General features: G+C 45.1%; 1 protein-coding gene across 3 annotated transcripts in view; it reads left to right on the top strand.

The window, feature by feature from the left end:
* PARVA (parvin alpha) overlaps positions 1-14,005 on the top strand; it is a 166,818-nt gene that overhangs the window by 92,103 nt on the left and 60,710 nt on the right. For 2 of the 3 annotated variants that reach the window (XM_015101013.4, XM_042233043.1), the window contains exons 2-4: positions 10,119-10,208; positions 10,293-10,363; positions 13,248-13,350. In XM_015101013.4, coding sequence (XP_014956499.2) covers positions 10,119-10,208; positions 10,293-10,363; positions 13,248-13,350 — 264 coding nt within the window. Of the gene's footprint in view, positions 1-8,976; positions 9,230-10,118; positions 10,209-10,292; positions 10,364-13,247; positions 13,351-14,005 lie in introns of those variants that run through there. The other variant, XM_060399887.1, reaches the window with a different exon arrangement.

The following is a 14,005-nucleotide window of genomic DNA, read 5'->3' as shown; positions in this document are numbered from 1 at the left end:
ATGTTGGATAAATTACCACTGTCTCCTTGGTGATGGAAAGAAACATATGTGTCTCTTAAAATTATGGATTTCCCCCCAGTGAGCACTATATTTCGTTGGAAAAATAGAAAATTTGGGTTGATTTTTTAAATGGACTATTTTTATAATACTTTTAGATTTATAGGGAAAATGAAAATACAGAGAGTTCACTTTTGCCTATGTTCAGTTTCCCCTCTTATTAACATTTTATGTTAATATGCTGCATTTGTTATAATTCATGAACCCATATTAATATTATTAAGTTATTCAGATTTTTTTCAGCTTTTACCTAATGTCCTTTTTCTGTCCCAAATTCTCTTGCAGGATACCATGTCACCCTCCGCTGTCACATCTTCTAAGGTTTCTCTTAGCCGTCACATTTTCTCAGACCTTCCTTGTTTTCAACGACCTTCTCACAAAACTCAAAATTATCACAGACTTAAATATAAAATGTATAAAATATACAGAAGAAAATATAACAAATCTATTTGATTTAGGAGTTTGGCGATGAGTTTTTAGATGCAACACCAAAAGGACAAACCATGAAAGAAAAATCGATAACTTGGACTTCGTTAAAATCTGCATAAGATCTTGTTAAAATGGAAGGTGTATGGTCTGTGTCTAGATTAATTTTTGCAGTTGGCTGTGCAATGGTTCTCGCATTGGTTGGTATGACTGTCCTTTCTACATTGAATTGCCTTTCCTCCTTTGTCAAAGAGCAGTTGACTGTATTTGTGTGGGTTTGTTCCTGGGTTCTCTATTCCGTTGCATTGACCTGTGTGCCTGTTCTTTTGCCGCTGTCATTTACCTTGACGTCTGGTAGTGTCAATCCTCCAGCTTTGTCCTTCTTTAATAATATTTTGTTGTCTACTTTGAGTCTGCCTTCCTATGTGAACCTTAGGATTGGTTTGTCAATATACACAAAATAGCTTGCTGTAACTCTTGACTAGGATTACACTGAATCTATAGGTGTACAAAAAAGATGTTCATGACCCAGTTAATCGTGATGGTGTGATCACTCACCTAGAGCCAGACATCCTGGAATGTGAAGTCAAGTGGGCCTTAGAAAGCGTCACTACGAACAAAGCTAGTGGAGGTGGTGGAATTCCAGTTGAGCTATTTCAAATCCTGAAAGATGATGCTGTGAAAGTGCTGCACTCAATATGCCAGCAAATTTGGAAAATTCAGCAGTGGCCACAGGACTGGAAAAGGTCAGTTTTCATTCTAATCCCAAAGAAAGGCAATGCCAAAGAATGCTCAAACTACCGCACAACTGCACTCATCTCACATGCTAGTAAAGTAATGCTCAAAATTCTCCAAGCCAGGCTTCAGCAATACGTGAACCATGAACTTCGAGATGTTCGAGCTGGTTTTAGAAAAGGCAGAGGAACCAGAGATCAAATTGCCAACATCTACTGGATTATGGAGAAAGCAAGAGAGTTCCAGAAAAACATCTATTTCTGCTCTATTGACTATGCCAAAGCCTTTGACTGTGTGGATCACAATCAACTGTGGAAAATTCTGAAAGAGATGGGAATACCAGACCACCTGACCTGCCTCTTGAGAAACCATATGCAGGCCAGGAAGCAACAGTTAGAACTGGACATGGAACAACAGACTGGTTTCAAATAGGAAAAGGAGTATGTCAAGGCTGTATATTGTCAGCCTGCTTATTTGACTTATATGCAGAGTACATCATGAGAAACGCTGGGCTGGAAGAAGCACAAGCTGGAATCAAGATTGCCAGGAGAAATATCAGTAACCTCAGATATGCAGATGACACCACCCTTATGGCAGAAAGTGAAGAGGAACTAAAAGCCTCTTGATGAAAGTGAAAGAGGAGAGTGAAAAACTTGGCTTCAAGCTCAACATTCAGAAAACTAAGATCATGGCATCTGGTCCCATCACTTCATGGGAAATAGATGGGGAAACAGTGGAAACAGTGTCAGACTTTATGTTTTGGGGCTCCAAAATCATTGCAGATGGTGATTGCAGTCATGAAATTAAAAGACGCTTACTCCTTGGAAGGAAAGTTATGACCAACCTAGATAGCATATTGAAAAGCAGAGACATTACTTTGCCAACAAAGGTCCATCTAGTCAAGGCTATGGTTTTTCCAGTGGTCCTGTATGGATGTGAGAGTTGGACTGTGAAGAAAGCTGAGCACCGAAGAATTGATGCTTTTGGACTGTGGTGTTGGAGAAGACTCTTGAGAGTCCCTTGGACTGCAAGGAGATCCAACCAGTCCATTCTAAAGGAGATCAGTCCTGGGTGTTCTTTGGAAGGAATGATGCTAAAGCTGAACCTCCAATACTTTGGCCACCTCATGAGAAGAGTTGACTCATTGGAAAAGACCCTGGTGCTGGGAGGGATTGGGGGCAGGAGGAGAAGGGGACGACAGAGGATGAGATGGCTGGATGGCATCACTGACTTGATGGACATGAGTTTGGGTAAACTCTGGGAGTTGGTGATGGATGGGGAGGCCTGGCGTGCTGCGATTCATGGGGTCACAAACAGTTGGACACGACTGAGAGACTGAACTGAACTGATAGGTGAACTTGGAAGAAACTGACACTTTAATACTGTGTCTTATAATCCATTTATCTGACTATCTCTCAATTTATCTAGATCTTCTTTGATTTCTTTCATCAGAGTTATGTAATTTTCTACATGCCATCCCTGTGTACATGCCATTAGATTTACATCTTAGTATTGCATATTTGGGTGCTACTATAAATGTTATTGAGCTTCCCTGGTGACTCAGACGGTAAAGAATCCACCTGCAGTGTAAGAGACCTGGGTTCAGTCCCTGGGTTGGGAAGATCCCCTGGAGGAGGCACGGCAACCCACTCCAGTATTCTTGCCTGGAGAATCCCCATGGACAGAGGAGCCTGGTGGACTGCAGTCCATGGGGTTGCAGAGAATCAGACACAACTGAGTGACTAAGCACAGCAGATAAAAGATATTGTGTTTTTAATTTCTAACTTTAATCATTGATTGTTGGTGCATAGGAAAACAATTGATTTTTGTCTATTAACCTTCTATCGTGCCCCCTTGCCATAATGCATGTAAGAATTAAAGATTTTAAAATTTAAAAATAAAAACTAAAAAAAAAATAAAAATAAAAAAAATAAAAAATTTAAAAAAAAAAAAGAGTATGGACTTCCCTGGTGGCTCAGAGGGTAAAGAATCTGCCTGCAGTGCGGGAGACCAGGGTTCAATCCCTGGGTTAGGAAGATCCCCTGGAGAAAGCAATGGCTAAGAACTCCAGTATTCTTGCCTGGAGAATTCCATGGACAGGGGAGCCTGGCTTCCTGTGAACAGTCCGTTGGGTCACAAAAATTCAGACATGACTGAGCAACTAACACAGAAGGCTATGGGTTTTGTTGTAGTTGTTCTTTTGTTTCATCATTGGTCAATTCTGTGGGAGTTTCTACACAATCAATTATATTATCTACGAACAAAAGTGAAAATGAAAGTGAAAGCTGCTCAGTCGTGTCTGACTCTTTGTAACCCCATGGACTATTCCAATCCTCGGAATTCTCCAGGCCAGAATACTAGAGTGGGTAGCCTTTCCCTTCTCCATTGGATCTTCCCAACCCAGGGATCGAACCGAGATCTCCCACATTGCAGGCGGATTCTTTACCCTCTGAGCCACAAGGGAAGGTTATATTTCTTCCTTTCCAACTTGCGTGCCTTTTATTTCCTTTTTCTGCATTATTGTAATAGCTAGAATTTTTAGTATGATTTTGAATAGAGGAGATATCTTTGTCTTGTTTCCAATCTTAGGATATAAGCATCCATTTTCTCATCATTAAGTGTTTTTTGGTAGATGTTCTTTCAGGTTGATTTTCCACATAGAGAAAAGTTGTTGGGATTTGCCAGTCAGACAGTATAGATGTTTCTAGCTGCAAGAACTTCTGGGGGGACCATTGAGCCATTTAGAAATTAAAGGAGCTTGAGTGAGCTTTCATGACGGCCCGAAAGTAATCACTGGAGTCCCAAGAAGGAGCTAGAGCAGCCTAAGTACCTCACTGGGGTTCACTGGCACTGAAGGAGAAAGAACAACCTGCTTATCCTCTTGCTCTGCCTCAGTATGGTGTTTGGGTTTCTCATCTACAGACATGGGGAGCTTGGTCCAGCGCAGGCTGGGGAACAGATGAGTTCACAGCCCTCGACACTCTGGACCCTGCCTACTTATTCACCCCTTGGTCTTCCTCCCTGTTTCTCCTGTGTGTGCCCTACATTCCCAGTGTTCAGGCATAACTACTGCTGTCTCAGCAGCTGCCCTGTTTGTCTACATTTTGCTGTTTATACACAAGACGTGCCTTTTGTGAGGCACCTGTGTTGGATGAAAATGTAAGTTTTTCAAAGTCCGGCTCACATGTTCCCCTTTCTGAGAATCCTTCCCAGTCTTCCCCATCGAAAATTAACCTTGTTGCCCCCACCACTGAGCTCCCACAGCCCTCTGGTTACATGTCTCTCATCCGAGTGCAGCATACTGCCCACTCTGTTTTTCTGTGCCTGCCTCTCCCAGCAGAACAGATTGAGGCAGACTCATGTCAAATCCCCAAACCCTATGCCCAGTGCTGGCACAGGGTTTGCTTCAAAGGAGGTGCCCAGTAATGTATATTGGTCACATGAATGAAATTGCTAGCTTTGCACAAATGGACCCTTTTGTACTCTTAGAAGCCTCTGTCCATTCTTCTCACCATACTTGCTTTCCATCTGGTGTTCTTCAGGCCCTTGTATATATATTTTGGAGTATAAGAGATATCTGCAGCTATTCTGTTTCTCATGAAAAAAGGGAGGGAAAATTACTGTTCTTTGTATACCTACTGCCTTCATTCATCAACTTTATAATCTTGGTGTCCCATGCACCGATTAGAGAGTTAAGGCTCCAAGCCCCGGAAGACACCAACTCAGCTGATTTAAACAAAAAAGGAACTTCCTTTATCACTTATAACAAGACACACAACGCTAGGGTGGCTCTAGGGATGGTGGCTTAGCAGTATCAACAAGAACTCCTTTCTTCCCTGCCAACCTTAACGTATTAGCTTCTTCGGGCAGACCTAACCTCATGACTACAAATCTAGGCATAACATCCTGATGCAGTATGGTTAGAAGGAGAAAGATACCTTCTCTTCCTTGAGCCTCTTTTTAAAATGAAGGACAACTTTTCTAGAAGGTTCTAGAAATTTCCAGTTACAGCTCTTTGACCAGAATTGTGTTACCTGACAATGCTTGAGCCAGTCACCACTAAAGGAACTGAGATTATCATGATTAGCTTAACTCAATCGAAATCTCGCCTAGAAGCATGGCAGTTGGGGGGTGGGGTGGGGGTTTGCAGTGTATACTGGAACAAAATGAGAGAGTATTATTTCAGCAGAGAGAGAGAGAAGATAAAATCAATATTGGGGAAGAAACTAATAGTGTCAGCTACACCTTTTTTTTTTTTTTTCTTTCCTTCTGGTTTAATTCCATTCAGTGCCCCCCTACACCTTTGTTTTAAACAAAATTGTTTTCTACCACATTTTGAAGTGTTTAAGTCAACAACATAAGGTCCCATAGCTGATAAAAAAGAGAAGTAGGATTCAAATCCAGGTCTTTCAGACTTCAAAGCCCATCCATGTACTTGTTCTGCTACACAGCTGGACCCAGAGTCACACTGTGTTTCCCAGAAAAGCCAGGCTCCCTCCCTCATGGCGAGCACTTCAGGAGTTGAGGCAATCGCCCTGCTCTCCCAAGCCCGACCTTCAGCTGGGCATTTAATCTGTTTATTAAGTTATGACTAATGGCGCCGCGAGACACCAAAGGCTGCACATTCAGACCTAGTTTTAGGTTGTTAGAGGAGGTTCAGGGGAAAACATCATATTCATATTCTATGCTGAGAAAATTCAATTGCAGCTCTTTCTCTTTCAGAGTGCAGGGATGGCGAGGAGCTTCTGCTGGGTCCTGCTTTGGTTTAATAGAAATAAAACCTCCAAAGCACGTGGGCTGTTTTGGGAACATGGCCACTAATGCAGCCCCATGGGGCAGGGGGCCAAGCCTGAGCCGGGCAGTTTGCATATTCACTTTTACAAACAGTTGGCTCCGAGTCAGCAGTTAATGGGATGGGAATGATGTTCCTGTACCAAATCATTTCCTGAAAAAAAACATTTCCAATTGCAAACATATCTCTGCCTTTCTTCGTGGGTTTGTTTTGTCTCTGTGAGTGAATTAAAGAGGCAGGGCAGAGGGGAGTGTTTCTGACTGGGGATTTTTCATCTGAAAACATTTCTAACAGTGATCTACACAGAAAAAGAGGCGCTGTTCAGACCCACCTTTAGGAGTCCTGGCTGCAAATATGGTGTTTCTAGTCACACGTTAGAGGTATAGATATCTCTATATTCAGATTGGCTCTGACTGGACAACAGTCTTGGGACCGAGGTAGCTTTTTTCTCTTTACAAAAAGTAAGCTGGAAATTCTGCCCTAGAAACGTGCCCACACACGCACACACAGGATCAGGCCAAAGTATGGTTTTCCTCCCCTAAGGACAGGCTGAAAGTCTTCTTTGCATGCTGTACACTGCTCTGGTAAATTGTGCTTCAACTTATAACCTGTGCGGTGGAAGAGTCATCTTAATAGGTTTATTCATTTATTCAACAAATGGTCCTTGAGTGCTTATCATTTTAAGTAATAATTGCAAATAATTACATAGCTTTTAACCAGGTAACAGATACTCTTCTAAATGTTTTACATGTATTAACTCATTTAATCTTCTCAACAACTCTAGGAGGTAGGGAATATTATTATCACCCCCATTTTGCAGATAAGGAAACTGAGGTGTAAGATGGATGAACTTGTCCAAAGTCACGTACTAATAAGTGGTAGAGCCTGGATTTGAATGTAGGCAGTCCTGACTCCCCTTCAGAGATCTAATAGTGAACAAAAGAGGAAAAGTGCCAGTTTTTCCACAGCTTACATTCTATTGAGAAGGGGATAGATAATAAATGTAGAAATAATAGTTATTTCAGATTGTGATGAGTGCTGTAGAGAAAATACAACACAAGAGGGAGGCAGGGGACTATTCAGAGGGTCTTGTAGGTCTTAGGAAGGAATTGGGGTTTTATTTTGAGTATAATGGGAATTCCCAGGTGGCAGTAGTAAAGAATCCTCCCACAATGCAGGAGATGCAGATTCAATCCCTGAGTCAGGAAGATCCCCTGGAGAAGGAAATGGCGACTCACCCCAGTGTTCTTGCCTGAGAAATCCCATGGACAGAGGAGCTTGCCAGCCTACAGTCCACAGGGTCACAAAAGAATCGGACATGACTGACCAGCTAAGCATGCACATGAGGGGAAGCCGCAGGAAGCATAAAGCAGGAGAATGTATGATCGTGTTTACATCTTTATAGATCATTCTGACTGTGCTCTAGGAAGTAGACTGACGTGGGGAAAATGCATCAGAAAGCAGTGGGCAGGTTAGAAGGCGGTTCTGGTTATTTAGGTGAAAGATAACGGTGGCCTGAACCAGAATGGTGATGATGGAGCTGGTGAGAAGTGGTTGGAATAGGGTCCTGTTTTGGAGGGGGAACCCAGAAAACTTGCCAATGTATTGGCTGCAAACAGTGAGGAAAAGAAGAAGGGAAGGGTGATTCCTCAGATTTTGGCTTGAACTCTTATGCAAATGGTAGTGCCGTTTACTGAGGAGGATAAGAAGGAAGGTGGAGAAGTCTTGATGCGGTGTTGTTACAGTGGAGGTAAGGGTACTGAAGATCACGTGTTCTGCTTTGGGTGTATAAATTTGAGACCTCCATTAGTAGACCAAAGAGGAGATATTGAGTGAGTCTGGAGCTCAGGGTCAGGCCTAGGCTAGAGATTTTGTTTGTTTTTGTTTGTTTCTGGTTCTTCTCTTAATAATGAGTTGACTCTTGTTTTCACAACCCAGTGATGCTGGGTAAATAAAACCACTCAAAAGAAGAAATTAGGACAGAGCTTGGTTGTTTTTGTACATGAAAAATATCTAGGAAGGTGCTGCATTTTTATCCTATCCCTGATTTTGTTGCCTTGAATTCAGTTTTAGATAATACAATCTTATTAACTTTAAAAATACGTAATGCAGCATGCATCAGGCTGGAGATTTAAATTTGGATATCATCAGTATTTGGATCTATGGGATCAGTCAGGCTAGCACCATCCAACTGACTCTTCTGTGATAATGGAAATCTACATCTGTACTGTCCAGTGGGGTGCCAGCTGCCCCATGGGGGCCACTGAGCACTTGAAATGTGACAGGGGGACTAAGAAGCTGAGTTATTAATTCATTTAAACTTCAATAGCCGCATGTGGTTAATGGCTACTGTATCGGACAGCACAGACCTGTGGCAGGGTGGGGTGGGGTGGATATACAGATGGAGAAGGTTCTGGGCAAGAGCTAGTCTCTTCACTGGCCAGTTAACCCAGTCTCACACCCGCACTGAAACGTAACTTTATTTCCACTTCCCATTGCCTGTGTAGTGATGCTTGTTAAGTGGTAGAAATCTTGCTTCTTTGTGAGAAACAGCCTGGAAAGAAAAAAAAAAGCAAACGGCTAGTCCTAGGAGGAGTGCTAGGAGACATTATAAAGTCTAAAGAAGCAATTGTGCTTTGCTGGAAAGCAAACGTAAGCCCATATTTATAGAATCATTTAAACCTTGAAAGTGTCACTTATATTTTTCAATTATGTTTTGTGGGGGGAATTATATAGAATGGTGGGTGTCTGTGGATTTGGAGATTCAAGATGGTGACTGGCTGATATCCCATCTGAATGTCAAGAGCCCACAGCACCAGGACTGAATACCAGCTTCATAATGCGAGTTGTGTCTCTCTAGGGCAGAGTGGGTTTCACTCCCTTTGTTAGGCAATCTCGCTCTCTGTCCAACTGCAACCATCAGTGACGTCTGCTAATATGAAAGAACTCTTTGTAAGCAGCTGCCTGTGCTTAAGAGTACTTGCAAGTATATGCTGGCAATCGGTGAGGCCAGAGTCAATACAAAAAAATAAAATGGAAAGACGGGACATTGCTTTTACCAAAGTTGATTGCAGCTGCCATATCACCTCTTTAAGAACTGTTTGGTGACCAGCTCCTTCAGAGAAAACGGTTGTTCTGTGCTTAATTGGTGCAAAGGAATTGAGCGCAAACTGGAATTGAGTCGAACTGAGAGGATTTGAGCCACTGCTTTTAGGAGAGGTAATAATCCAAGGTCAATGCTCAGCAAAGTGCCATCACACAACTGGTTTTGTGGTAGGGATTTGTATTTTTCTTTTTTACTAAGGCTTCATGTGGGGGGTGGGGGTCAGTGGATGGAGGGGGTGGGCTGGAAGTGTCTAGTGGTCACTGACCTCTTGTTATTTTTCTTGAGGACAATGGAATTGTAGACTTCTAAGATTTGGGAAACTGTAAAAGAACTTGATGGTCACCTGTCCAGCTTTTGATGTTCAGCTGAGGGAACAGGCCTGGAGAAGTGAGGTGCCTGACCCCAGGGCCCATGACTCCCTATGGCTGAAGGGATAAATGCAGAGCCCAGGGAGGGGCCAGCATGAGGCATCCTCGAGCAGTGCTGGATGGGAGGAGGGGGGTGGGGAGGTGGCAGGGAGGGAGAAAAATGTCCAAAAAAATGCACAGGAGCCAATTCAGGAGAGAAGTCAGAGGAGGGTTGACCTGAGGATGGAAAAGGCCTGTGGCTCAAATGGAGCCTCAGCGTGGGGACCTCGTGCATCCAGTCAGCAAAGACTTGTCAAGTGTGCACTCTGCACCGGACGGCAAGCCCCTGAAGGAGGAACAGGAGGGAGGCGTGGCAGAGACTTAAGAAAGACGTCAGTGCTCACTTTGCTTCCATTTATTCCAAGATCATTACTGGAGGGAGGCAGATGTCCATACCCGATTTTTCTAGGAAAGCGAGTAAGGTGACAGAGAGTGAGATGAAGGGGACAGTTTGGTCCTTTTAGCAAGAAGAGGCAGGAATTGGATGCAGCTGCATCACAACTGTAGGCTATCCTTGGTGCTTTCGTTTCTCAGTCTGCATCAGTGTGGAACATGGCTATGGGCTGCCGCTTAACGCTGCGCTTCCTTCTTATAGTGTCCGAGCTTCAGGAGGAAGGCATGAACGCCATCAACCTGCCCCTCAGCCCCATCCCCTTCGAGCTGGACCCTGAGGACACGATGCTGGGTAACGGGGTCTCTTGTTCTCTCTGGGTTAGCCTGATGCCTTCAGAGCAACCACCTCGCTGACTGCCTTTTCTTTTTTTTAAAGAGGAGAATGAAGTGCGAACGATGGTGGATCCCAACTCACGCAGCGACCCCAAACTTCAGGAACTGATGAAGGTAAGAGGAAATCAGAAGGGGCTTTAGGTGCCTCCCGACTCCACAGGTGTCTCTAGACCAGTCACCCTGCATAGGCACCACTCAAGCCACTGCAGAGAGAACAGAAATCCACAGTAGTCCCTGGCCACAGGCAGCTTGCAGTCCAGAAGGTGGACGTCTACAGGTTAACAGAGGTGGGACATAACAGGTGCCCAAGGAATGGTGCTGACCATCGGCACTGGAGAACGTAGTGCAGAAAACTCACATTTGCCAGGACCTTCTCACTCACACAGTCCTCTCACTGCGTTTCCCAAGGTCCCTCAAAAGTACCCTCTGAAGTTGGATTTAGTATCATCTCCATCTCTTTCACAGATGAGGAAACTGAGTCTCAGAACAGCCCGTTGATTGTTCATTTATAGTCATGGCATGAGTGGAGGAGATGAGATTCAAACAGAAATGATAAGATGAAATAACAAACTGTGCGTAATGTACTTGGCACAGTGACTGACCAGTGGTCACCCTCAAAAATTCTCTATTTCCTCCCCCTTCTGTGTCTGTCTTCTTCAGCTTCTCCAAGCTACACTTAAAACAGGACCAGAAGGCGCTGGGTGCAGAGGGATTCACTCAAAACGCAAAGCTGAATGTATCATTTTCCAGTTCAAAACCTGTGTGTAGCTTCCTATGAACTGCAGGTTGCAGCCCACAGTCCTGGGGGTGGTGTTTGGCATCTCCATGCTCCAGCTGCCTCTTTAACCTCCAATAATCCCTGCTTGGCAAGGATGCCACAGGGACAGCAGACCTGTTCACGGCAGCGCCCGGTGCACACCTGCACACAGCTGCTCCGCTCTCCCACCGCCAGGCCTTTGGCCATGCAGTCCCTCTGCCCAGGCACTCTCCTTGCTCTTCGAAGCCAGGTCACATCCTTCGGGAAGCCCTCTCCAAACCCCAGGGCTGTCACTCAGCCCCTCTGTGTGCCGCTGTGGTTCATGCATTTGCTTCCGTACTGTTGTCATCGCATGACGTTCCAACTACTCATATACTTCTCGGTCTCCTTCACTAAGTGGGGAGGTGCTTGGGGTTAAAGAGTGTTCTTTTTTTTTTTCATCAGGGATGGTCTTTTTTTGTACCCTTAGGATCCAGCACAGAGTGATATATAGCAGACATTAATAAGTGCTGGATGTGTAGATGGTTGGATGGATGAAGGAGAGAAGGAGGGAAGGGGAAGAGAGAGGAAGGAGGAAGGGAGGAAGCATAGAACCCCTGCCTTAGGCCAGTAGAACAATGTGCTTTGAAAGCCCAAGCCTCCTCTCAAGGGTGGAAACCTAGCCCAGCTCCCGCCTGTGTTGTAAAGGCAGTCTGCTTATGCCAAGTCAAAGAAGTCAAAAGGTGATGCTCTGGGACCTCCCTGGCAGTCCAGTGGTTAAGACTCCATGCTTCCACTGCAAGGGGGTGTGGGTTCAATCCCTGGTCGGGAACTAAGATCCCACATACCATGTAGCATGCCCCCCACCCAAAAAAAGTGGGTGATATTCCGTTTAGGGGAAGTGGTCACAAAGTCGGAACTGTAGTGCTTGCCTGAAGCTTGTGATCAGGAGAGGTGACTGGGCACAGGGAGACCAGAGGGACCTTCTTAGGGTGAGGGAACTGTTCTGTATCTTGATTGTGGCTGTGGTCACACAACCATGTACGGTGACCAAAAGTCATCACACGGTATACCTAGAATTGGTTAATTTTATCATATATGAATAATACCTTCATAAATAAAGCAAGAGGTTGAAATTAAACAGACAGTGGCCTTGTGCAAGCTTCAGTTTCCTTACCTGAAAAACGAAACCGATGCTACCTGCCTCTTGGGATGCCGTGTGGGTTAACTGAGTGACTGGTCACCTGGAACGCCTCTGCTGAATGCCTGATGCATAGAGGCTAAGGCACAGACCACAGAGGACACCGCACAGCCCCACTGAGAGGAAGCCTGGTGCAGGGAGGAGAACGTGTGCTATAAAGTGAGGTGGACAAGAGTCTGATTATTCCTGTCCCTGCCCACAGGTCCTCTGGGACCTGGGGCTGTGATTACTTCTGTGTCTGGTTTTACCTCCTGAACATAGGGGTGACAGTAACCACATGGCCAGGTGTCATAATGGGAGAGTGCTTTATTTATTAATAAAATCTGCCCTTACTGGTTGTTTGGCCCTTGCTGTATGTAATTCCTTTCTTTTTTTCCCCTAATATTGGTTTGGACTCGGTATGGCACGTAGGATCTTAGTTCCCTGGCCAGGGGTCAAACCCATGCCCTCTGCAGCAGAAGTGTGGAGTCCTAACTACTGGACCACCAGGGAGACCCTGTAATTCTTTTCCACCACCTAGTGTGGGAGGTGCCTTCAACTCCCATTATAGAGGTGGGGAGTCAGAGGTTCAAAGCAGATAACTAGCTTGCCATAGATTGATAAATCACAGGGATATGCACACAGTGGCTCATGGATGACAGAGGTACACACACAAACACATAACGGTCCATCGATCCCAGAGATGCACAAATTATTTTAGTAGGTAAAGTGAGGGTTTCAACCCCAGTTTGCATGACTCCAAAGCCCATCCTCTCCTGGCCGCAAAGCCACACAGCCAAGCACTGTGTGAACGATCCTCGCCATTCGGGGAAGGGAAGGCAGGGGCCAGAGGTGTTAGCGGAGACACTGGAGCCACCAGCACTAGCAGAGCCTGTACCTGCAGGTTAATAGGACTGTTGGGCTCACACTCACAGCTGCTGGCACACTTACTCAGGTGTGTGGATAATTCTGCTCCTTTCAAAATCTGAAGTTCATTCAAATTTTCACTGTCCAGGATGAGAACACTGGTGTGTAAGGAAACATCCTATGAGTCTTCCCTTATTCTCTCTCTCTCTCTGCAGGTATTAATTGACTGGATTAACGATGTTTTGGTTGGAGAAAGAATCATTGTGAAAGACCTGGCTGAAGATTTATACGATGGCCAAGTCCTGCAGAAACTTTTTGGTAAGAGGAGAGTTGAATGTCGCAGTGGGTGTGTTTAAATCTAGTTCAGAGCTGTTCTCCAGTCACAATAGTTCACTGAATGGAATAGGGATGGGGGACCTTGGGCTAGAAGACCAGTGTAATGTACTCTTTCAATGTTTTACATGAATGCCTTGCAAAGGGAGGCTTTGTGACCAGACAGGGTTGCTCCGCCTAGCAGTTGAGAATCGCCAGGAGGGCATATGACAAGACTCCACTGCGCACTGAAAACATGCTTCACCCTCTCCAGAAAATTGTGCGCCTGTGGCCTCTGTAGGTGTATTTACAGGCGCGTGGAGCTGCGTGCATGTGTGTGTATACCTCTGTCACCTGTACGTGTGTGTGTGTGCACGCATATATGCATACCTCTGCAAGCTACGGGCGTGTATGTGTGTGTGTTCCTCTGAGTGTCTCTCTCCAGTTGGTGCAAGTGCGCAGGTGTGTGGACCTCTGCGGCACTTGGCTCCTGTGTGTCTCCAGGTGTCTCGCCTCTGGCAGCGTGTGCATCCCCGAGTCAGTTCACAGCTGTTACGTGAACGTGTGGGGCTGTTGGGGAGGGAAAGGAGACTTCTGGGTGACATTAGTGTTGAGAGGACAGATTCATCGTGCCTGGATTTGGACTTCTCCTCTCTGTCCC

Source organism: Ovis aries, chromosome 15, assembly GCF_016772045.2.
Source record: "Ovis aries strain OAR_USU_Benz2616 breed Rambouillet chromosome 15, ARS-UI_Ramb_v3.0, whole genome shotgun sequence".
NCBI classification, from domain to species: domain Eukaryota; kingdom Metazoa; phylum Chordata; class Mammalia; order Artiodactyla; family Bovidae; genus Ovis; species Ovis aries.
This window is presented reverse-complemented; position numbering and strand designations above follow the sequence as displayed.